The 24,966-nt window shown below is 44.8% G+C and overlaps 1 protein-coding gene across 5 annotated transcripts in view; it reads right to left on the minus strand.

The window, feature by feature from the left end:
- ZSWIM7 (zinc finger SWIM-type containing 7) overlaps window positions 1–24,966 on the minus strand; it is a 536,971-nt gene that overhangs the window by 245,191 nt on the left and 266,814 nt on the right. For all 5 annotated transcript variants that reach the window (XM_085649257.1, XM_085649259.1, XM_085649258.1 and 2 more), the window contains one exon: window positions 4,864–4,966. In XM_085649257.1, the coding sequence (XP_085505383.1) occupies window positions 4,864–4,966 (103 nt within the window). The remainder of the gene's footprint in view (window positions 1–4,863; window positions 4,967–24,966) is intronic.

The following is a 24,966-nucleotide window of genomic DNA, read 5'->3' on the forward strand; positions in this document are numbered from 1 at the left end:
ACCCCACCATGTACGTACATGATATAACCACCATCTATGTCAATTATTAATGCTGCAAATCACGGACTACAAGTGGGACATCCTGAAATTCTAAGAAAAAGGTAATAAAAGGAATGCTTTGGGTGATTTAAGCCACTCACGGTTACTCTGAGGTGAATTTTTGTTTTCTTTGCCGATTGTTCCACTACAGGAAGGGACCAACCCTATATACACCAGACCATCTCCCACACCAGTATGGAATGTTCAGCCGATCTTCTAGGCATGTCCTCTCTACTAGAAATCATTGGAAACCCTAGACATCCTTCAGCCTGATGGGACTCATTACTAAGGTGCAGCTTAAGTTACATGGCTTAGCGAGCAAGTGACCCACGTCTGAGCATACCAGCAGAACTTAGGTTTTCATTATAATTATCCTGATTTCTCCTATCGCCTAAAACATGCTAAAAAGGTGGAATAAATGACCAGTTCGGTAATACCAATTTCCAGTTATTGTTCCTATTCCAGAAGCAAAACTTGTACTGGCCCAGTAAAGATGTAGTAATACCACACAGTATCAGTAACGGGTATGAGCCGCTTTATCGGGGCACTTGCAATTAGGGCACTGGCATGTCTCACCATTGCATTTGATATAAGAGGATATTTAGGCAGCAAAGCGATCGGTTATAGTTTGAAAGAAGGATCTCATATACGTGCATTTTTGTCCAGAACATTTCCACTGTCCTCAATAACTCCTGAAACGATCCAAGTATTTATCATATACCAGTGACAACCTTAAACCAGTAAAATTTGTTTTGCAATCCACTGAACTGCACTCCTGGGCACCTTGCTCGCCACTTGCCAGAAGCCTCCAGTTCCTGCTTGTTCCGGCCTGATCCTGTGTCGAGGTGACACTGCCTCTGCCCCGGTGTGCCCACTCACCGTTTCTCCTGCCAACAGAAGCACCAACAACCCCAGGAGCTACTTAAAGTAGGCTGCAGCGTGACCACATTTGTAGGCACCTGAGCACAGAGCTTGCCACTGGCGTCCAGTTACTGCTTGTTCCAACCTGATCCAGTTGGCGCTTTTTGACCAGGTGACACCACTGCTGCCCGAGTTTTCTCACCAACAAAAGCCCCACCAACCCCAGTACCAACATAATGCAGGCCGCAGCACAACCGTGCCGAAGGTGCGCCACTGGCATGCCCATCTGTGCCTGGACTGCGCCCAGTGTCAGGAACCCTTGCCCCACTACCAACCAACGCAACACCCCAACCACAGCTGCCACCAGAGAAAACCAACGCCGCCACTTCTCCTCCTCGACCTCAACAACAAATACCGGCAAATACGCTGCTGCTGCACATCCCCCAGCACCGCGGTAGGACATTTCTCATGCCCCATTGAGATTTCACCTGACACATCTCAGACGCCGACACCACCATGTCCAAACAACTGACGCACGCCACCAACCCACACCAACTGTCCGCCACGCTCCTCAACGTCCAATCCCTCAGGAAACACTCCACCGAAATCTGAGACCTCCTCAACAGCAACACACCGACCTTTTCCTGACCGATACTTGGCTCAACCCAGCCTCCAACCTGGACATCGCTGCAGCCATCCCACCCACCTACAAAATTATACATCAGGACTGAACCTACAAACCAGGCAAAGGACTCGCAATCATCTACAAAAACCAAATTGACTGCACCATCTCCACGGACTCGGAAACAAACCTCATGAAACACCTCCACTTCCAAATATGAAAGGACTACAATGCCACTTTTAGGCGAACCCTCGCCTATCGTCCCCCGGCTCCCAGAGGGGAATTTGGCAAATGCATTGCAGACGTCTTCGCCACCCTCTTCACAGATCAATAAACTGCATCAATAAACAGCCCTCCTCAACAGCCACAGCAACCTCGGCCTCACCCAGCTTGTCCAAGGACAAACCCACACAGCAAGCCCCACTCTCTACCCCATTTTCTCCTCCAACAACAGGATCACCCCTACCCACACAACCCCACTGACATGGTCTGACTACTACATCAAACATTTCAAGATATCCGCCCACCAAACCACTCCACCAGAAAAATCCAAAGCCCCATCAAGACACTGGGGCAAAATATCTGAAGAAAACTGGACCACAACCTTATAGGATCGCTCACCCAACCACACCAGAAACCTCGCTGTCGACATCAAGCACTTCAATAAATGGCTTACCGACTGCGCCAACCGCACCGCTCCCACAAGAAATAAGACCTACAAAAACATCAAATGACCCAGCTGGTACTTAAACGACCTCAGGGAGTCCAAGTGCCACTCCAAACAACTTGAGAGAAAATGGAGACCGGACATAAACACCACCGCTAGATCCACATACAAAGTCACGCTCAACCTTTACCACCAACAACTATAAGACACAAAGAAAAAGGCCCCGACTCGAAACCAGCTCCAACAGTGGCAAAGAACTATTCACCATTGTCAAGGAGTTCTCCAATCCTGGAGCTGCCAACGACAACAACATCCCTTCCCAAGTACTCTGCAGCAACATCTCAAACTTCTTCGAACAGAAGACTGCCAAGATCTAAAACACATGCTACTCACATCATACTGAAACAAACTCCCCCAACTAGCTGGACACCTCCTTCATCGCCAAACAGCAGCTAAGCAACTAGAAACCTGTCTCAAACAAAGAAACCACTGCCCTGATGAATACCATCCATACAGGAGCTCCCTCAGACCCATGCCCCCACTTCATATACAACCTTGGAAGAACCATCATCTCCCTCACGCTCACCGCTATCATCACGACCTCCACAACCACCGCCATCTTCCCATCTTACTAGAAGAATTCAATGCCCTAACGAAGAAACCTAAGCAGACACCAACACCCTCAGCAGCTAAAGACCCACATGCTCCTGCCTTTTCCAGCTAAATCCATGGAGAAAGCCATCAATACCAAACTTGCATACAATGTGGAACTCCATCAACTCCTGGCAGACTCTCACTCAGGCTTTCGCACCAACCACAGCATAGAAGCAGCCCTCACTGCTGCCACCGATAACATCAGAAGCATCCTCGACAGAGGAGAAACGGCCGCACTCATTCTCCTCAACCTTTCTGCAGTTTTTGATACGGTCTCCCACAAGTCACTCATCAGAAAGCTTTAGAACTTGGGAATCTACGGACTAGCCCTCAAGTTGATATCTTCCTTCCTCACAGACCGAATTCAACAAGTTAGACTTCCCCCTACACCTCAGAACACAAGAAACTGATCAGCGGAGTGCCTCAAGGATCGTCGCGCAGTCCAACACTCTTCAACGTCTACATGACGCCACTCGCAGACATCGTTAGAGCCCACGGCATCAACATAGTATCCTACGCCGATGGCACACCGCTCATCCTCTCCCTTACCTTAGCACCGCCAAAGCAAACTTCGCCAATTGCATGAGCAACGTCGAAGCTTGGATGAAAAAGAAATGCCTCCAGCTCAACATAGACACCAACGCCCTAATCTTTACCAACAACCACTCCCCTTGTGACGCCTCTTAGTGGCCCCCAAATGGGATCCCGCACCCACCCCTGCAAACTATGCCAAGACCCTCGGGATCATCCTGGACACCAATCGCTCCAAGATCAGACAGATCAATGTCGTCTCTTCATCATGCTTCCACAAGATTTTCAAATGGATCCCACTAAACACCAGACAAACGGTCACCCAGGCTCTTATCACAAGTAGACTTGATTACAGAAATGCCCTCTACATTGGAATCCCAGCCCATGACTTACACAGATTTCAAACCACCCGGACTGTCGCTGCCAGACTCATCCTGAATATTCCATGAAATAACCACATCTCTCCACACCTCAATAATCTCCACTGGCTCCCAGTCCAGGAAAGATGCTACTTCTAGCCACTCACTTATGCCCACATAGCTCTCCACAACACTAGTCTAACTTAGCTCAATTACCTCCTCAACTTATACCAACCCACCAGACACCTTTGATTTGCATCCCAGGCAAGTCTACACCTCCCATGCATCTAGAAGACGAGAAGCGGAGGACGCTCCTTCTCATACCTCCCAGGCAAGACCTGGAGGATCTCCCAAAACACCTTCAAACCTCCCCTTCTCTCATGGACATCCGAAGGAACCTCAAGACATAGCTCTTCCAGACAAAACAAGCATGATCTCTTCCTACCATCTCAGACCTACCCTACTCAGTACCTGGATACCCTCACGGGTGATTAGCCGTGCTCTACAAATTCACGTAACAAATAAACAGTGTGAAATAATTTCTAAATACCTTCCAAGGATGGCATTCGACCTCGGCTCCAGTGTGCTCTAGGGAGACCAGAACTGTGGTCCAATACCCAGGATTCTGGACTTGGCACCGCAAGGCTACAAACTGAATTCCAAGTTCAGATACTTGACATGCTATGTGATTGCGGTATTCCTGTTGATTCAACACTGTGACTGACCACTGGGAGCGATCACCAGTTGGCATGTGCGTAATGTTCATTTAGTTTCGCCTCTTTTCCTTGTTGCACACTTCACCAAGCAAGAGTGATTCTAAAGTTTAGGTCAATGAGGTTATGACACTCTCACATTCTGCGTAATGCACTATTTAGATTATATAATTTTCCATTTGTCTTCAACAGTATGACTCCCTTCCTCCAAACATCACCCACACACAACCGGCATAAACCCAGCTGTTTTGAAAAAGAAAAGAGAATTAAAAAACAGATGTTTTAAATTAAAAACTATTGCTGTAGTGATATGCTGCAATGTGATTTTGTTGGCGACTCTGATATTCAGGGTCCTGTAACATCTGTGCAATCGACAAATAAAACATGTTTTAAAAAAAAAAAAATGAAAAACTATACCTGAAAGACCATTCTTCCACTGGGGCTGGTGACCCGAGTGACGGAGTGCTGATCAACCAAATCCAGAGCATAAAGAGCCGATGACCCAAACACAAACTTCAACCTGCAAAATCAAGGATGTACCAGGTCAGGCAGGAACCAATACCAGGTTCAGAGTTTGACCTATAAGACATTTTGCCTTTACAAATATTGTCACCAATTAATTTACAAATCCTCAGCTATAATATTTTGCTATAATATTTGTGTGTAACATGACATTAAAATACAATACTTGCAGCTAATTTCTGATTTCACACTGGTAGCTGAACATCGTGGAATACTTTCATTATTTCATAGCTGAACCCTGAACAAGTCTGGTTTGGGCAATTGTTTTTGTCCTTTGATGTTTTTTATTTTTCTTCTTTTTCAAGTAAATACAACCCTCGGGTATCACTTCGGATACCGGTGTATCCATTGCTGGAATCTTCTGATTAAAATAGTATATTGTTAGCCCTCTGATAATTTGTTTTTAATCGAATCCAAGGGACCCAGTTTTAAAGCATGAGTAATGAAAGAAGGAATTTTCGCGCTAAGCAAAAATTTGTGGTACTTCTTAAGAGTGTAGAAAAGGTTTTTCAAAAATACTATGCGTACCTTTCGGAAGTTTGACTACTACTAAGTTTTGTGAACATAGTGAAGCTCGCTTATCCGGGAGAGATTTTTAAAAAAGCTTGCAATCACGATTCTATGGCTAATGGAGACAATAGGTATAAGTTGTTAAATCTTAAAAGTTTGACAAATATGAGTCTGAAATAAGCATGGCTAAAAGTTTCAAGGTTGTTGTTTTAGGTGTGGATCACATGGCCACATAACAAACAACATAGACTGTACTGATTGGAAAACTACTTGCAAGTCTTGTGGATAGAAAGGATACTTAACAAAATGTTGTAGAAGTGTGAATCTTTATAAGAAGGTTAGAGAGGTTATGTGTGAAGAAAACCTGCATTTTGAAGAGATTGTGTTTCAAGTAACAGACAATGGTATGAGTGATCAATTTGAGGAGGTTTAGATTTAGGATGGTCTGTATGAATGCTTTTTAATTCTCGGACACAAAATGACTTTAATTGCAAAGGGAGTCTTCGACACACAGGAGAAAGGACCAAACCCAGAATGCTAAAAAAATATATAAGCCCAGTGCCAAGCAAATCAACAAGCATTAGAAGCCCACAAAGTATAAGGTGCAACATGGCACCCAGAGAGACAGACCTCTAAATAAGGGGACACCCACAGCAGGGACACACATGATGCAACTCAAGAGGCAGTAAAGACAAAGTCAGCCACTAGTCAAGGAACACACCGCCAGAGAAAGCAAGCATTGGCATAGCCAATAGGTCTCGCTTTTGGGACCTTACAAGTATTTAGTTATGCAGCACAATATCCTTGGTGCAATAACATCAACTGTTGCATGGCTAAAAACTTATAAGGTCCCAAAAGCGAGACCTATTGGCTATGCCAATGCTTGTTGAAGAAAGCTATACATTTATTTGCCTTCGAAAAAACTCATAAACGATGTAACTTTTCACTTGGGTGGTGTGTTAATTTTAAAGTTATGCTCAGGACGCGTATAGCAGACATGTTCTAAGTATCGTTTTTTTATTGCTCTCATTTCATCTATATCGTGTGTTATTGACTGGTAAACCTTAAATTGGACTATTTTTTATAGTGACAAAAACAATAACCAAAGATGGCATATGTAGATGAGCCCCAATATTTAACCACGTAAAAAAAAAGAACGGCCACTTGAAAGCAAGGAGTTTATTGATATAATTGAAAACATCACATAATGGTGAGAGCAAAACAAAAGGTTGCCCCTTTAACTGCCAAAAACATCTCTGAACAGACGGAAATAAAATAAAATAAAAATGACTGCATTATGATGGTTTAGAAGACTTGCACAAGGAGGGAAATATATATATAACAGTTACTGCACGAACTACAGTATTGAAAAAGAAAGACAAAAATATATATATTTATAATGTGACCCGCCAGGCCATCGCACAAAAGTTGATGGCAAATGTATTCACACTGGGGTAATACTAACAAGTTTAAAAAGTGTTTTTACTTACTGCAGCTTATAATAAAATGATTTTGTTCTTTTGTAAAATGGATAATTGTATGTTCACTTGGGGGCATATGTATCAACATCACCATTTGCGATTCTCAAATAGCGATTTTTAAAGAATCGCTATTTGAGAATTGCTAAACGGGATGTATTATAAAAATTGCAAACTTTTTGCGATTTCTTAAAATTCCTTAATTGCGATTAGTAAATTGCGAAATCGCAATTAAGGAATACCTGCCCATTCATTTCAATGGGCCAGGAGACCCATAGGAATGAATGGGAAGTAATTCTCAAATAGCGAATCCCAATTTGCTAATCATGATGGCACCCTGATGCACCCCTGAAATGAGCATGTGTGTGCATATGGCACACATACATGCCCTAAGGGCATGTATGAGCGCCATGTGGCACTTTGTAAAATTCAAAAAAGTGCTTTTTGAAAGGAAATCGCAAATTACCACCAACTGGAAGTTGGTGGTAATTTGCGATTTCTTAAGGATAATTCGCACAACTTGGGTGCTTTTTACATATCATTTAAGAAATCGCAATTTGCGATTTCTTAAATGCTTACGCAAAATTAAGAAATCGTTAAATTAGCAATTCCTTAATTTTGCGATGGGATTTGGCTCATACATCCCGATTACCGATTTTTTAATCGCAAACGCTGTTATTTTGCGAATCGCAGCGTTTGCGATTAACAAAATCGTTTGATACATATGCCCCCTGGTGAGTTAAAAACATTAACAGATTCATCAGCACCATGTGTCTCAATAATTCTTTCAAGTTTTATCCCAGTCTTCAAAATCCTGGAATGAAAATGGGGAAGGGGTAAACACAATGGCATACTGGCTCAAACAATTGATTGAAAATTGTGAACTGACATGGCCAAGGTTTAGAAAATTAGACTACTAGTGTGGGAGAATAACAGGCAGTTTAAAAACTAAGGTGGGTGTATGAGCTGTACTTAGCACCATCTCAAGGAGCAGTTGGCCTAAACTTGTAACCAGATGCTGCACCTTAGTGTAAGGCCAGCAGTGAACAAGACCAAGACACCCTATCATATACAATCCTAGGAATGTATAACACGTAACACAAAGTGAGAAACTGTCTCTGCATACTGTCAGCACTGCTGCTTAAGTGCTGGGAGACATGAAACCTGAAAATGTATCTTTGTGAGAGGCAACCATTCACTTGGCAGCCAGTAATCCTAAACTGTTCCATTTATTGTGCATTTGTTTATATACTAAACTATCTAATTCAAGTAAGTGTCTTGGACTTAAGCAGGGTGACAAATGTTGTGTGTTACTCCTATTAAGTTTTGATCAGAAACACACTGTATTATTAAAGATTGATTATAGTGACCACGGGATGAGAAAAGGAGGAAGTAACATGAAGAGTGGAGAATTCAATTAACATTCCACTTAAGTGTGCAGCAGACAAGCAGCCAACAAATGTGTAACCGTAGGCAGGTACTGGAAACAAGAGAATGGAAAATTGTGAAGTTGATAAGACTCAGTTAATAAAAATGACTGTAAAACACAAAGGGTGAGTTGGTATCAACGTCACTAGTGACACACAAACAAGATGTAGGTGGGGAATGCCTAATAAATTATATGAAACTTGAAACAACTCTGGCAGGCTTCACCCTAGGTCAGGAGCAATTAACCAATCACATCCTTTTCTTTAACAATTGATCCATTATTCCAGAAAAGACATGTATTGAGTCACTGGGGTAGCGTGGTGGTCCCAAGCAGGCATCCTGCTGGAGACGTGCATTTCCAAGGGAGATGTTGTTTTCACTCCGTTTCTCTTCCCCCCCCCCCCCCCCCCCCCCACACCAGCGTTCAGTCTCATTTCCACTAACGCCGTTTCTCGAAGTCAAGAGGGAGGGACGGGATACAATTTTTGCAGAGAATCAGGGAAGCCATTGCGTCAACCGACAAGATTGGATCGTCATACGAAAAAAAGTTTTCATTTCATAATTGTCAAATAACGAAGCAAACAATGAGATACGGATGAGAGGATGAGACGGAGGCTGGAGAAGTGAAGGGCGTGGAGGGCGGGAGAAGGGTGGGGGGGCGAGCATAGGAAAAGGGAGAGAAAAGGCTTCCGAGGGAATAGTGGAGAGGAGAAGAGGAAGGCCGGAGGCGCAGAGGGAAGAGGTGAAAGAATGAAATGTGGAAGCGTAATAAGGGAAGAAAAGAAAGTGAGGGAGGGGGCTTAAGGGTGGGATATTGTAAGAAATGGGTGGCCAAGAGAAGTGATGGGAAGGAAGAAAGTGGAGGAGAGAACATTAAAAGAGAGTGCTGTTCTAGAGGGGACACGAGGAAAGGGAGTACAAGGCATGAAAAGGGTGTGTGCACACTTAAGAGTGTGCACCTGAAGATGCGTAAAGGTGGTGTGAGAGGGAGCAAAGGGAGGGCTGGAGAAGTAATGATGTGGAAGAAGTGAGACGTAGGCAGAGATGGGGGTAGAGGAGTAGGTGCAATGGCATGGTATAATGAGGGGGAGTGACGTAGGAGAGAAGGAGCGTGAGAGAAAGGTTAAGAGAGGGAAGAGAGGGACGTGTGGTGGTGTGCATCAGGAGGTACTGGGTCAAAGGCAGTCAGAGAACGAGGGAAATGAGACAGACCACGTGTAGAAAGAGACAGCAAAGTGGGGAGGATGGTTATAGGATTAGAGGCAGCGCAGGTAGAAATGTGGGGAAAGAGGTGAGACGCGGAAGGACTGCATGGTGCACGCGGGAAGGAGGGGAAGAGAAAGGGAGGGGAAGGAAGCACGCTATGTGGAAAGGGGGCAGGAGATATAACGAAAAAGGAAGAACAAAAACGGAGGTTGGATGGGCAAAGGAAGAAAGAGGCGACACGCGAACTGGAATAAATAAAACTAAAAAGGAGGAAACTGGAGGAAACAAGCTTTGGCCACGAAAGTCATCACGATCGCAGTGAAAGCGAAAGTGATCGTGATAACGCGCTAAAACACGCAAGGGATGTGCGCGCAAGCGCGTGTGCTTGTTGTGCGTTCTAGCAAACTGGCTAAAAAGCAGGGGGGAAAAATGCTACCGCCGGCCACAGCTTGCGCGTGCCCGCGCACATGCACTGCAAGCTGTAGCCAGCGGTAGCATTTTTTGAAGCCCTCACTTACTGAAGTCTCTCCGAGCAGCGCATGCGCGCTGACTCAGCGAGACCTAAAAAGACGCAGAAGGGATCAAGCAGCAGGAGTTGAATATCCTCCAGCGCAGCAGGCACACCCAAGCAGGAACTAAAACCTGAGGAGAGCCGGTCACCAACACCCATCCCCAAAGTAGAAGGAACAGGAAGTTGAACAAAGGCCCACATTCGCCTCAGGAGACAGAAGCCTCCAAATAAATACACCTCTATTCACCCTTGAATGTGCATAGTAGAGCCACAAACACGCGTACAGCGTACAAGAGCATAGCAGGCCAAGCTAGGTATTAAACGCAATCCAAAGGAGAAGCCCGAAGCAAAACACAGTTATCAACATGGCAGATTGATGGTCCCACTTAGAAGAAAGAGTACAGCGGACAAGGCACAACGGGGCAAAACCCCCAAGAAAGCCCCATAAAAGCACACATCCCAAGAAGGCCGAGACTCAGCACACCACATACATACATACATGCACACCAGTGGTACTAGAACAATTTTCACAGTGGGGGTGCCAACTACACTGTTACATCACTGAACTCATAGGGATTGTGAAAAATCCAGGCACCACACAAAACATAGAAAATGACCCACACCTATTTACAAAAGTGTGGTATGGATTTGCATTTTGGAGCACACTGTCGCATATATATTATTAAGGCATGGTGTGGTACTGCACCAACGTTTACAGACAGCACATTTCCCATTGAATTTGCCACTTAATTTGTACACATATATTATACTGATAAAACTATATAGCACACAAACGATAAAATGTGTGGAAATCAGGTTTCAGCTACTATTTGTCATTTGTGCATCACCAAGTAAAGTGTCTTGATTTGTTTTTGATTTTATTAAAATCTTTGTTTTTATCACAATTCGGAATTAGAAAAACAAATGCTTATTTTGTGCTCTCATAGCTACTGCACATATTTTGAAATAAGTGAACAGTTCATATTTGAAAAAAAACGACAACCTACAGACTTTCTATTCACACCAGAGTGTCACACAGCTCCCTTTACAAAATCCTGTCATTTTGCAGTCAGTGAAAGAAAAGTAAAAACCAATCTCCATGTTAAAAGAATCGAATGCCAGAAGTCATAGCCTGATATCTGACATCTGTCTCTGGATGCTGAGCAAATGTGACAAAAATAACATTCAAATACATCTTCATTAAAGACATCTTTATTACTCATGAACCTTGGAATTTCCAAACCCTACTTCCAGCGCCTATGTGTACACCATGCACCACGGCAGGCCTACCCACACCAGAGCACAGGAGAGGCCAACCAAGTATAGGGCCTCCAGAAAACACTGCCAAAGAGGCAGAACAATACCAAAGAATATGAAGCAAGGAACCAAATATCCAGAGCCACAGCCTACTGCAGACCATGAGCTGTGTCCTGCTCTGGGCCAATCAGGGGCAAAAGGAAAAGCGCGTGACCAGATCTGCGTGTCAAAAAAGGGTAAAGAAGAGGAAGTCTACAGCCTTAAAATGAAGACAGGAAATTGGAAGAAACGCAGGTGCGGGGTAGGCTAAGTTTCCCCCCAAACAAGTAATACAGTGCAAGAATACCACCAGAATTCAGAACCCACAGGGCTTAGAAGAAAGGATATAGCAACCAGAAGTAGCACATCCACGGAATTACATGCTGTAGTCTCCAAGACCTTAATGGCAGTCAGGACCACAGAAACCAAGAGCAGCTACGAGAAACTCCACAAGGAGAACCAATCAGACGGCGAGTATCCTGGTCCAGCAGAGGAAGCCACCCAATGCAACAAAGAGCAAGGAAGCACAGCAGAGCGGAAAGGGATGAATATTCACGGAGGTCACCAATATCACAACCCCAGCACACTAGGCAGACGGCTGCCAACAAGGGGCAAACAGCAAGTCAAAAAAACCAAACCTATTCAACGACAGGAAGCAGACGGTGACTGCCTTCTAAACAGGTTTCAGAGTAGAGGTCTTTTCTTCATAACCACATCTGGATGGGGAAGATTTTTTTCTGAAGGTTGGCAGCAAGGTCCTGTCTTGATGATGTGGACAAACCTCATGATGTAAGGATTTGGACGAGGAAGTGATGAGGAGGTATTGCAGGACCGGGTTTCATAACCAGTTACACACCAGATGACAGCAGCACCAGCATTTGCTTCGACTACACTAAGAGAATCTAGCCACAGAGTGCAAATGTTTTGTGCATTTTCCCCACACATGCTGATGTATTACTCTAATAGTATTTTGTGTTAACACCAATATGTTCTAAATAGGGGTGTGGGAAAAAACGCTTGTGTGACATTTATCATTCCTATGGGTGTTCAAAATATGTCACACCCATGTCACTGTTAACATTTTGTATACAAAAGGACATGTGATTTTTGGGTGGGGGTCCTCGTTCAGAATTTCAGACTCCCCTGAAGTCCCACAACTGACTCATTTGAAATGTTCACATACCCACGGGGCATCATGAGGTCAGATACCTCTGGCACCAGACCCCCTCAGCCACACTGGGTACCCAGCTTACAAGAAAGCCTAGTCACATTTTGCCCAAGTAGTTATTGTTGGGTGAAAAGTGGACAGCCACACTAACCAGATGCTTCAAAAGGGTGTGACAATGTTGACTCCAAGGGGATTTCCAGGTTTAACCAATGGCATCTGTCTATACCCAGGACAAGGAACTACTGGCTAGGGAAGGGCTCCCCTGCTCCGGAGGGATGGGAAGCTTGGACAAGTCCCATTCAGAACTGTGGCTGGCATGGGGTGAGGGCCTTGGGCCATGGGCTCTGGACCGCATGCCGCCAAGCTACCCAGCTTTTAGGTCCACAGGCACATGGAGTCTTCCCCCTCCTCTGGTGGGGTGAAAAGGTTTGTATGGCCCCTTGGTCCGAACTCATGGGGCTCCAGGGCGCAAGTAGCTGGGCTTGGGCTATGTTCACCAGTCCATGGTTTTACAAAGTTCCCAGGATTCAGCAGGTCTTTATTACTCATGAACCTTGGAATTTCCAAACCCTACTTCCAGCGCTCTCCTGCTCTGGGAGGTTGGAATGCTTTGACCAGGCCCCTAGACAGACCTATGGTGGGCTTGAGGCAGAGGTCCCAGACCAGGGTGTCAGGCACTGACAGTCGGTCTCTCAATTTACACAGCCTACACTTCCGCAGGCCGGAGACCAAAGGTATGTTGGCCCCAGGCTCCTTTCATTGGCCCATGGTGTCACGGAGGGCCCAGAACAGGGGTTTGCAGGCACGAAGAGGGTGCCCCTGCTCCAGCAGGGTGGGAGGCTCTGACCGGGTTCCCAGCTAGAATTCTAGTCTGGCGAGGGTTGCAGTCCCTTCGTCCTAAGTTCCGTGTCCCCAGGATGTGGTTCCTCTGGACCGAGGAGAAATTCCCGGCTCCAGCAGGGTAGAAAGCTGGTCCCGATCAAGTTTTATCAGACCCAGTACATTTCCCTGGATCTTGTTTCAATCTGCCAGCCAGTGGAGTCACCAGGATGAGATTCCAAATGCTTGGGGACGGGCCCCAGTTCCAGCAGGGGAAAAGCTCTAACAAACCCCTCTTAGAGCCCCAGCAGGCACGAAGCGTGGTCCTGTGGTCCAGGCCCCCATCACCCGCCTGCGGTTTCACAAAGTGCCCAGGAAGGGGCTCTATGGGTGCGGGGATGGTTCCCCAACTTCAAGGTAGAAAGTTCTGTCAAGTCCCAGAGCTCCAAATGTTTAGGTATTAATTCCCCTGCAACTGTGCTCCATTGATCTGCCTGTGGATTGACAAAGTGCCCAGGACCGGGTTCCTCCGGCCCAGAGAAGGTTCCCCAGCTCCAGAAGGGTGGAAAGCTCTGACTGGTCCTGGACAGAGCTCCAGCAATACAGAGTGCGTTTACCTGGACTTGGTCTCGATTCATGGTGTGACAAACTGTTCAGAACAGTGTTCCACAGGCCCGGAGAGGGCTTCCTAATTACGGCAGGGTGGAAAGTTCTGACAGGTCTGGGTTGGAGCTGCAGTTAGCCCAGGCTGAATTACCTAAGCTTGGCTCCATTCACTGGCCTGTGCTGGCACAAAGTGCCTAAGATAGTGTTCCACATACGAAGGGAAGGCTCTCTAGCTCCAGCAAGGAGGGCAGCTCCGACAGTACCAATTCAGATATCCAGCAGGCCATTCACTTGAGCCAGGGCTCCATTCACTGGTTAATATTGTCAAAAAGGACCTAAGTCAAGGCGCAGCACGCTCAGGTAGTGCTCCCCAGCTCGGTCAGCGTGGAAAGTTCCGACAGGTTCTGATCAGGGCTCCCGCAGGCCAGGGGTTTGTTCCGCTGGGCGTGGGTTCCATTTGCCGGTCCATGGTGTCTGAAAGTGCTTAGAGCGGAGTTCCACAGGCATGGGGAGAGTAACCCAGGTGTGGAGGGCAGACAGCTCTGGCAAGTACTAATTAGAGCTCCATTAGACCAGGGGTGCCTTCTCCTGGGCCTGGGCTCCATGTACTAGCCTTTGGTGTCACAAAATGCCCAGGATAGGGCTCCGTAGGCCAGAGGAGGGCTCTCTAATTCTGGCAAGGTGGAAGGCTCTTACAGGTCCCGGTCAAATCTCCACACACTAGTGGTGCATGTCATGCAAGCAGAAATTCCAATCCATCTACCTTTGAAATGCATGGTACAATCAGTTGCCCAGTTCATACAAATGGTCATACACCATAAGAAATAATCTCAGTGAGAGCGCAGTTGAAGCTTCTATTCCAGCTCGTGCCCCAAAAGATCAGAAACCTTTGCTCAAATGTACTATTCTGCAAATAGGATATGTGGTTACATGAAAGCCTAACTGCCTTCCTCTAGATTAACAGGGGGCAGGTGCTTGGGACTTTACCTTCTGGTTTTTCTCCCCAGGTGGTGCAAGGGCTACAACCTCCCCCACACAAGGTACCTAGGGTCCTGGGTCTTCTGTCGCCTTCCTACCCTGTCCTGGGGCACTTACGCCAGCCTGCCTGCCTGCCTTCCCAGAGAGCAGGCAGTGGAACAAAGGTCAGAGATGGTAGAACCAGCAGTATACTATAATTTCTGGGCATATTTGTTTTGTTTAGGAATGGACTGCTGTTTCACGCAAAAGGGCTGCCACCTCACCTGGGACCGTCCAAGTTGAGGGAGTGCCTTTCAGAGACACCTTCTCGCAGGGCTTCCCCACACAACAGAGCGAAGGCTAAACAACCCAGCATCTCACCCCTGGCTGTTTGATCAGAGTGGATGGGGTCAGGTGGTGCTCGCCCCAGACGATTCCGGGCAGTCTGAACACCATATGTTTCATCATTGGCCTTCTTTACCCAGCGCATTTCTGCAGCAACTTGGAGTGATCATTTTGAGGGGTGTTCTCCACCCAAGCCAGTAATGAGGCCGAACCCCCCATGACTTGCTCAGGCCGTACCTTGGACTACCACTTCCATCCGTTGTTAAGAGAGGCTAGGCTGCGGGTGCCCGTTCAACTTTCTGGTCTATGCTGTCCATGCAGGCAGCAGTGGCTCGCAGGTGTTCACAGATGGGAATATCATTTCTAGGCAGGCTCGTGGCTCTCTTTTCCAGTAGGTGTGGCCACCAGGTTGATCCTGCCAATAGAATATACTTGTCTCAAGGATTAAGTAATGTACATGCAAGTTCACAAGACTGGTAGAATGAAACAGTAAATGTCTCTTTAAATCAGTCATGTTTTCTGAGATCGCTCCATCTGTTAATGGGATTACCATGATAATTCCAGAGCAAATACTGACCAACAAGTGGTGACTGCTGAGGAAAAATGCATTTATCAAACCAATCCATTCTTGCTTGATTGCTTTGGTGACTCTGGATAACATCAGATGATTGCACATGACACACCAGGGGTAATTCTAGCTCCATTTTGCGTATATTAAAGTTGCTGCATGTTAAGAGCTCGTAGTTGGATCTTGGGCATGAGCTGATGGTCCAGCACCAGACGAGCTACCTCCTGTCCCAGGTCCTGCCTCAGGTCACTTCTTTCATGTTTCATGTTACTGAATGAATCTCCTAGGGGTCCGATGTATTAAAAGAAATTAGTCATCTGAATGCTTCAGCATGAAATAAAGGAACAGGACTCTGGTTCTATTTTGGGGGTTTTCTGGTTTGGGCCCATAATCAAGAGGGAAGGATAAGGGAATTCAAATGGTGCTGGTAGAAGTGGAATTCATATACCAGCGCAAGATGAAACAAAGAAATGTTAGCCTAACTAACTCTGGCCCCACGCATGAGACAGGCCATTTGTTGGACCTCATTTTTTCCAATCTCTCTGGGATTCACTGCTCCCCGGCACTTCCTATATGCTGGTCGGATCACTTTCTCACTAAATTCTATCTGAAACTCCCTGATAATTCTGCACCCACCATTTCAGTCTCAGGAACTCTAACTAGGGACTGGAAAAAATTAGACGTTACTACTTTAATCAGAATTTTGTGCTCCCACATGCCCATCTCTAAACATATGGTGAACTTGCTTTCTACTTCGGTGTAGAAATGGCTTCTTAATGCCATTGACATTTGCCTACCTCTTTCAAAAAAAAGGACTAGCAATCACCGGCCCCCGCACCTTGGTTCACTGAAACTCTGAAAATAGAAAAGGCCAAATGCAAAGCAATGGAACGCAGGTGGAGAAGGAATTATACCGCCGAATCTGAAAATAGTTACAAAGCAGCCAAAAGAATCTATCATAAACTTTGCAGAACGGCCCGTGCTGACTATGTTTCATCCACCATCTCCGATGCCCTTAACTGTTCTAAAACACTTGTTAGCATGGTCAAGGAGCTCGCATGCTCCAAAACACAATCTAGGCCCCCTTCACTCAATAAACGGCAATGTGAGTATCTGGCTACCTTCTTTGTTCAGAAGGTCGAGAGAATATACCTGGACATAGTGCGAGTGCAGGCTGATCACCACTCTTCCCCTCTAGTAACACCTGCACCATCCTCTATAGATAACATGATTCTGAATCAGGATAGGACGTCCAACATACCTTCTAATCAGTTGGATACATGGCCCTTGTTAAACGCAGCTACTCTAAAAATACTTTTAGACAATATTAAGTCTGGATCACCCAGGGATCCTCTGCCCATCTACGTGCTCCAGCAGCTAGAACCAACATCTTTGTCTGAGGTCATGGATCTCCTGAATGTCTCCTTGCAGGAAGCCACTGTCCCGCCTGACTGGAAACAATTTACCCTTCAACTATCATCCCATCTCGCTGCTACCGGCTTTTTCAAAGATCTTAGAGAAACATGTTCATGAACAGCTCTCTCTGTTCACTGAAACACAAAGGTTTCTTTATCCCTCCCAATCGGGCTTTAGAGCTGGCTTCTCAACGGAAACCACCCTGTTGGGGGTAACGGAAAGACTGCGCCGTCATCTAGATGCGGGAGACACTGTGGCCCTCATTTTGCTGGATTTAAGTACAGCATTTGACACGGTGTCTCACACCGTGCTAATTAAAACTTTAACCTTGGGCATCTGTGGCTCAGCTTTGAAATGGCTCACTTCTTTTCTCACAAATTGCACTTTTCATGTCTTTTCCCCCACAGCTAGTTCCGATATCTCCTCATTTGCCCATGGGGTACCTCAAGGCTCCATTGTCAGCCCTTTACTTTTTAACCTGTACGTAAGAACCTTAGCCGATGTAGCGGAAGAGTCTGGGCTGACTCTGTTTTCCTATGCAGACGACTCCCAGATCATTTTCTCTCTCTCCATGCAGAGCACAGCCAGGCCTTCTCCCCTTCAGTTGGGTCTGAGGAAAATCGCATCGTGGATGCAATCAAATTACCTCAAACTCAACGGTGAGAAAACTGAGGTCCTTATACTTGGGAAAAATATGGAACTCTGGGGCCCTCAACACTGGCCCAGTGAGATGAGTACTCTTCCCTTACCCTCCCGCCAAGTTCGCAACTTGGGCGTCACCATTGACGATTCGCTCAGTATGCACTCGCAAGCTGTCAAGGTAGCTGCCACATGTTTTACCATCCTGAAGTGGCTAAAAAAGATAATCTGGATGCTACCAGAGCCCACTCAGAAAACTGTAGTCCATGCATTGATCACTTCAAGGCTGGACTACAGAAATGTTCTCTATCTGGGCTCAAACAAGGAAGTGACTCGCAGGCTGCAGATGGTCCAGAACTCCGCTGCAAGGCTTCTGTGCCGAGTTCCTAGAGCCATCTCCATCTCCAGCCATCTACGAGACCTGCACTGGCTCAGGGTGGAGAACCGAATCAAGTTCAAAGCCCTGAGCTACATGTTCAAAATCAAAATAGGAGTTGCCCCTCAATACCTACAATCTCTGAACCATCCATATGTCCCTCCTCGCAACCTCCGCTCATCCACGCAGGGGAAGTTTCTCGTTCCTAAAACTAAACTATCTCGGATGGGTGGAAGATCATTTACATATCTAGGCCCCTAACTTTGGAATGCCCTGCCCATAACTCTTCGAAACGAATCAGAATACGTCCAATTTCATAAATCTTTGAAGACTTGGCTTTTTAACCAATAACCTGTATGCCGCTTTTCAACATTTTCTCTGATCTGCTGCGGCGCCGGGAAATCCTTTTTGGGTAGTCGTCGCGCCTTATAAATGTAATAAATATATAAATTTATATATTCTTAGTTGGCTAAGAGTTGTCTTCCTTTTTCCAATAATGATCAAGATTCTCAATGCTAACTCAATACGTAATCCTCACTAGTTCCAGGGTTTGTTTACCTGAGTACCACTAGTGGAGCCCCCACAAGACAAGCACATGACTATATTAAGAACTATCTAAAGTTGTAAAGAAGTTTCCATAGGTTAAGCAACAGCAGAGTGGGATGAGCGCCGGTGGGAACCCTAACTCGACTGCCTCCAATATAGAACACAACACAGTGCCTGCCCTCATTAGGCATGCTGGTCAGCTAAGCGTTCTGCTCCTCCCAGGTGTGGACCAGGCACGGGGCAGGCTCCTCTATAGAGGACACCCCCAACACCTGATGATCAAGCATGCATGACCTAGGGTGATCTCCTCTAGGCACAACAGCAGTGAGCATGCAGGCGCGGTCTGCTGGCAGAGGTGCATGATATGGGACCTTAGCGTGGTGTCTAGGCCTAATAAGATAGAAATCTCTCCGTAGACAGTCCCAACTCCCTTAGCACAATCCTGAGAAACTGAACTGTAATGCCTTCCCTGGTTGGCCCCTGAGAGGCCCAGCCACCCAGTCCCACCATGGCTGATCATGATCCCAGCCTGTCTGGGTTCCAAGCGACTAAAGAGCGGCCTACCCCGGTCGTCTGAGCAGAATGGATGGTATGGAACTGGGACCACGAGGGAACCAATGGCTTCTGTCAATGGAAAACGCGTGCAGCTAAAAGCCCCAGGAATCAATACCTAGCGATCAAGCATATATCACGTTGAGGTACAGAAGGGATTCCTACTCGAGAGTTCAGTATGGACTGTTCAAATGAGTGGCAGAGGCAGTAGTGATTTGCATAAGATAGGGACCTGTATAGAGTGGCATACTAATTGAAAAAAGATGGGTTGGAGTACACATCAGTGTGACTGCCTGCGGTATAGACCAGGGGCTCTTACCTTTTTCACTTCTGTGAACCCCTACATAATCATTAATGAAATACTGGGCCCCCCACTAAATCATTATTGAAATTCAGGGACCCCCAACGGAGTCATTCACAAATGTAAAATAAAATCAAAAGTATAATTTTTTTTAGAAGGTTGAGGTTTTTCTAAATTCGATTGCAGCTACCCACTGTCCATACTATATTCTGCTTAAGAAACTTTCACTGCTCCCACAAACCAATCTGAAGATACCAATGTAATTCTTAGCGTTCAATTTAAAATTCCTTCAAATTTGCAGAACATTTAAAAAATTTCAATTATACATTTTGCTTCTTTATTAATCTGTCAATAATATTTCATTTTCTAAGCAGTCGCAGACCCCTTGAGTAGACATTGAGGACTCAAAGGGGTCATCGGACCACAGTTTAAGAACTATTAGTTTAGATTATTTGCAAGCATTCCTGCCATCACTTTTTGTGTGTTTGATGTAACAGTGATATAAGACCCTAAGTAGTCAATGTGTGCCCATATGTTGGTCCATATCTCACTGTGCCACAGTATCTAAGCTGTACCTCACTAATGAAGCCTAAGAAAGCCGCAACTGGTCAGGGGTTGCTTGTGTCCTCTTCAGGTTTTTTATGTTCCTGGAGCCATCCAGGGGACAAGCATTATGGCCCTTGCAGATCTTTCCATGTCTGGTTTCAAATGGAAGGTGGCCCAACCTCCTCAGGTCCTTCTCACACGTTGATGTAAAGATACAAGGCCTGTCTCCATTTTGAATAGGCCGCAACTCCATTTTCTGTATTTCTGAAAAATCAACATGTCTGTCTCTGAAACAGATGTCATCTGTCCTTATCTTTCCAAGAACCGTGAAAGTATCACGTCATTTAGATACAGACATAAACAAAACACCTGATGCGACATCAGTCTGGAACAAATGCCTTGTTATCTCAAATTCAAGATCAAAAAAATAACAATAGCCAAAACAGTGTAGTCTCAATTGTTGTATTTTCATATTATAATTCAAAAGAAATGAGTCTTAAACTAGCACCTTGATGGTTATTGGCTACATCAAACATTGCAAAGATGCCACTGCAAATTCCATTCTCCGATAAGATACAGTATATAAGGACTGGCACTTGGCCACCAGACAGAAGAGGACCTTCGCCCAGATTATCGCGAACAAAATACTGGCAGACCGGAAGATGATCTTGCTTGCCAGAGATGCTGCCTCTGTATCACACTTTCTACTGAAAGTTGACATCGAGCCTGAGTCCAGGAGGAGTTGATACTGATGCTGAACGCTTGTTTGCCTTTCATTGGGTACAAGGCCTTCTTGACATCTGACGATTACAGAGTTTAGCTGTAAGTAAGGTATGCAGTGCGTGCATCAAAATCTAGATGCAAGTTAATCTACTTTCCATGCTCTCCTAGCATAGTACATAGAAGTAGGTTTTAGAGTGTGACTTTTTAGATGACATTTTAACCATGATAGAAATGTTCAATTTATTCTCGTTGGTTGCAATGTGCATTTGTGCTGTTTTAATCTTATTCTGTATGGTTATTTTAGATGTGTGGAGTAACAAGGTGCACCTTTCGAAATAAATGCACTTTCTAGTTAAAGTGTCTTTTTCTTAGCGCATCTTGTGTGTATATGATTGAGAAGAACGAAAAAGGTTTGTGTCTGATCACCACGGTGTCCATGAGACTGTTAATAACCCAACAGCATTGACCCAACTTCAACTATGTATTGGGTGGAGTTCAGAGGGCTACAAACAATAGTCATTCACATTTAGCATTGGTGCATTGAACTAAGTTAACTTGTGGCACCCAAGGGTGGGAAAGCACACCTTGTAGAGATGAGCCAGAGACTCAGTTTTCTATAACAAGGTCACTGATACCAAGTACAGCAGGTTCACTCTGCCTGGCATCCTTTAACAAGTCCAGCAGTGTTCTGAGGAAGGAAGGGCGAGTGTTCAGATTTGTAGAGTTCACTAGCCTGTGGCTGGGGGACACCCTAAGAGACTCCCAGTCCCTCTCTGACTAACAGAGTAAATGTTGCCAGGCCCTGATCTACCTACAATTTTAGCTGTTCCTATTTGCCTTACTACAAACACGCCCAAACACAACGTGTCAAGGCAAATCTAAGATGATCAAATTCTTCAGCCACAATAATCTTGGGCTCATAGCTGGGGGTGTGTGGGGGAGTGTATTATAGAAATCCCACATCAAACAATAAAATAGAGTTTAAAGCAGACCCTGGGCCAACAATCTAACATGAGACAGAAGTCAAGTAAAACAAACAAAGCAAGGTCCTTCAGTAACTAGATGGGATAAACAAAAATTGTAATCTGGGCCTGTGCAATCCCTTTCAAGGGTGTAGATGTTTTACATGTGCCTCAGACAGGCTTGTGAGGCAGGATTTCATACTAGCAACCCCCACCTTGAATATCCTGCTAAACTCAGCTGGGTCATCGCTGCCCATTCAGGACTACCTGTCAATCAAATTGATCAATTGTGTGGCTCCTGGAAAGAATTTCACACCTCTTTACAAGAAGATTAAGGCTATTTAGCCTACAGTGGCCAGGCCCGTAAATATAACTTTTTTCAAATGTATATTTCCTAACTAGCTAGACAAAAATCTGACTTTACCAATTAATTTGATTTTTACAAACAACTGGAAAAAACTCTTAATCTGCTTTACCAGTATTTCCTATGGTAACCACTAAACCCAATACAGTAAAAATAGCTTTTGGTGATTTATTCCATGTATGTACATGCTAACATTAATTTAGGCATGTACCACTTCTATGCTCCCTACCTTATAGGCTATCAGGTCATTTTAGGGGTGACTTCTAAGCGTTTCAAATTGGGTTTTTAGGCCTGTAAAATAATTTGTTTCACAGGTCTATCTGCAACCATGAGAGCTTGCAGGCTGCAGGAGTTCAGACCTCAATGGAGGCCTGTGGCATGTTTTCAGGGTCACAAAGTGGATGGCATAGCATAGTGATTTAGCCCATATGTTACATTAATTTTTGCTTAGATTTTTATGGTCCTGAAGTAAAGCTGCTGGATAATTCACATGACTAAATTAGGCTTGAAACATCTCGACCTTCAGCTACCTTAGATAATCACTTCTAGTAGGTGGCACCACATATTTTAACATAGGGAGTAGGACTCAATCATTAAATTATTTCTGTAGAACACCCACTGTTCTATTTTTAGCCCACTCTTTCATATATTTATTTAAAATGCACCAATACACCATTTTACCCACACGTCACCATACGGCTTATAAAAAGATCTCCGGTAAAAGTACCCTGATTGAGGGTGCCCGTCGGGCATTGCAGGGCTGGCCCGATGTTGAGCAAAAGCCCAATGATGAAGCATGACACCTTTCAAGGTGTGTGAGGGCATTTGTTCCTACAGAGTAATGCTTTCTGCAGACTTTGTGGAACTTAACTGACCTAAGTAGACAAATTTGTACTTACTAGGAACTGCATACCCCTGTGATCTTGCCTAAACTTAGATTCAGAATTCTGGCATTGTCCAAAAACAGGACCAGTTTCTGGACATTCCATTTCGAGAATCATACAAATCTTTTTGGGTTTGTGGCAGGGTCCATAAGATCCCAATTAAAGGCAATGAAGTGGCTCTTGACAAATAATGACGGTACAGACCATCTGATCCACCAGGTAATACTTAAAGACAGTTTTTTGGAAATTAGCACAACAGTTGCAAGAAGAAGGAAACAGGGAGGCATGAATGGTTATTGTAATGTATGCAAAGTGCAGTGTGTATTCAAACACAATGGGGAAACGGCACTATATTATATTGAATGTACGTGTAACCTGTAGAAACTCGTGCACTAGGAGCACGCTCTGTGGTTCATCAAATAATATACCTTCTCTAAATCTTTGTTAATGAATCTGAACCACAACAAGTTTTCCTGTATATATTGACACTTCTGTTTCCTTTTGCGCCGTTTTTTTGCTGTTTCACTTGACACGTAGCTGCGTTCACCTTTGTCACACGCACAAGTGCACATGTTTGTACAGCTTACACATACATTCAATGTAATATAGTGCTGTTTCCCCACTGTGTTTGAATACAGACTGCTCTTTGCATATATTGCAATAACCGTTCATGCGTCCCCGTTTCCTTCTTCTTGCAACTGCTTTGCTTATTTCCCCAAAAATGTCTTTAAGTATTACCTGTTGAGACGCTATTAATTATTACATACACTTATTACCCAGGTCTTAGCTTGGTCTACGGGTACCTCCTGTGGTTTGGTCTTGTGACTTTCTAATAGTGGCATGTTCAGAATCGTAATTTAGAATCCCACTATCATTATAGAGGTTTTAAAATTACAATTTGCTAGACACCAAACTCAACAGTCCTACCTGATCCCAACTGAAAATTACCATTTATTAATTGTAATGAGATCACCCGATGTTATCCTAAGGGAGAGTCAGGTCTTGCAGTAGTGAAAAATAAAATGTTTGAGTTTTTCGCTACCAAGACATGAAAAAGTCAAAAGTGCATGTTCAACTTTTAAAAAACACTGCATCATGCCCTATGAGCTGTTTAGGGCCTACCATAGGGGTGACATACATAATAAAAAGGAAGGTTTAGGCCTGGCAAAGGTTTATTTTTCCAGGTCGAAATGTCAATGTGAAACTGCACATGTGATGGCTGCAATGGAAGACCTGAGACATGTTTAAAAGGCTAATTGAGTGGGTGGCACAATAAGTGCTGCAGGCACACTAGTAGCATTTAATTTACAGGCCCTGGGTAGTTGTAGTACCACTTCACTAGCAACTTACAAGTAAATGGAATGTGCTAATGTGCTGAAAACTGAATGTTACCATATTTTAGGGAGTGAGCACACATACTTGAGCACTGGTTAGCAGTGGTAAAGTGTACAGAGTCATCTGGCCAACAGAACCGAGATCAGTAAAAATGGAGGAGTTAGGCAAAAGGTTTGGGGGAAGAGCACCCTAAGACTGAGGTCTAGCAATGAGAAACTACTCTCGTCCCATGACCAGTATAATTCTCCATGTGCACATAATATGGCCGTATGATTGCCACATATGTATTTGTCTTTGGCATATTATCCACACTTTCTGCTAAATTACTGTGTTTTTTCTAATTCAAGGGAACCTTTGTAGTTTATAATGTTAAGCAATTTTGGGACCATTGTATTTATAGACAAAGTTAATCTGCAACAGTGCTAAAGAGTAATATCTTTGAAGCTGCGATGATTCTGGTGT

The sequence above is a fragment of the Triturus cristatus genome, chromosome 3_2 (assembly GCF_964204655.1).
Source record: "Triturus cristatus chromosome 3_2, aTriCri1.1, whole genome shotgun sequence".
Classification (NCBI taxonomy): Eukaryota; Metazoa; Chordata; class Amphibia; order Caudata; family Salamandridae; genus Triturus; species Triturus cristatus.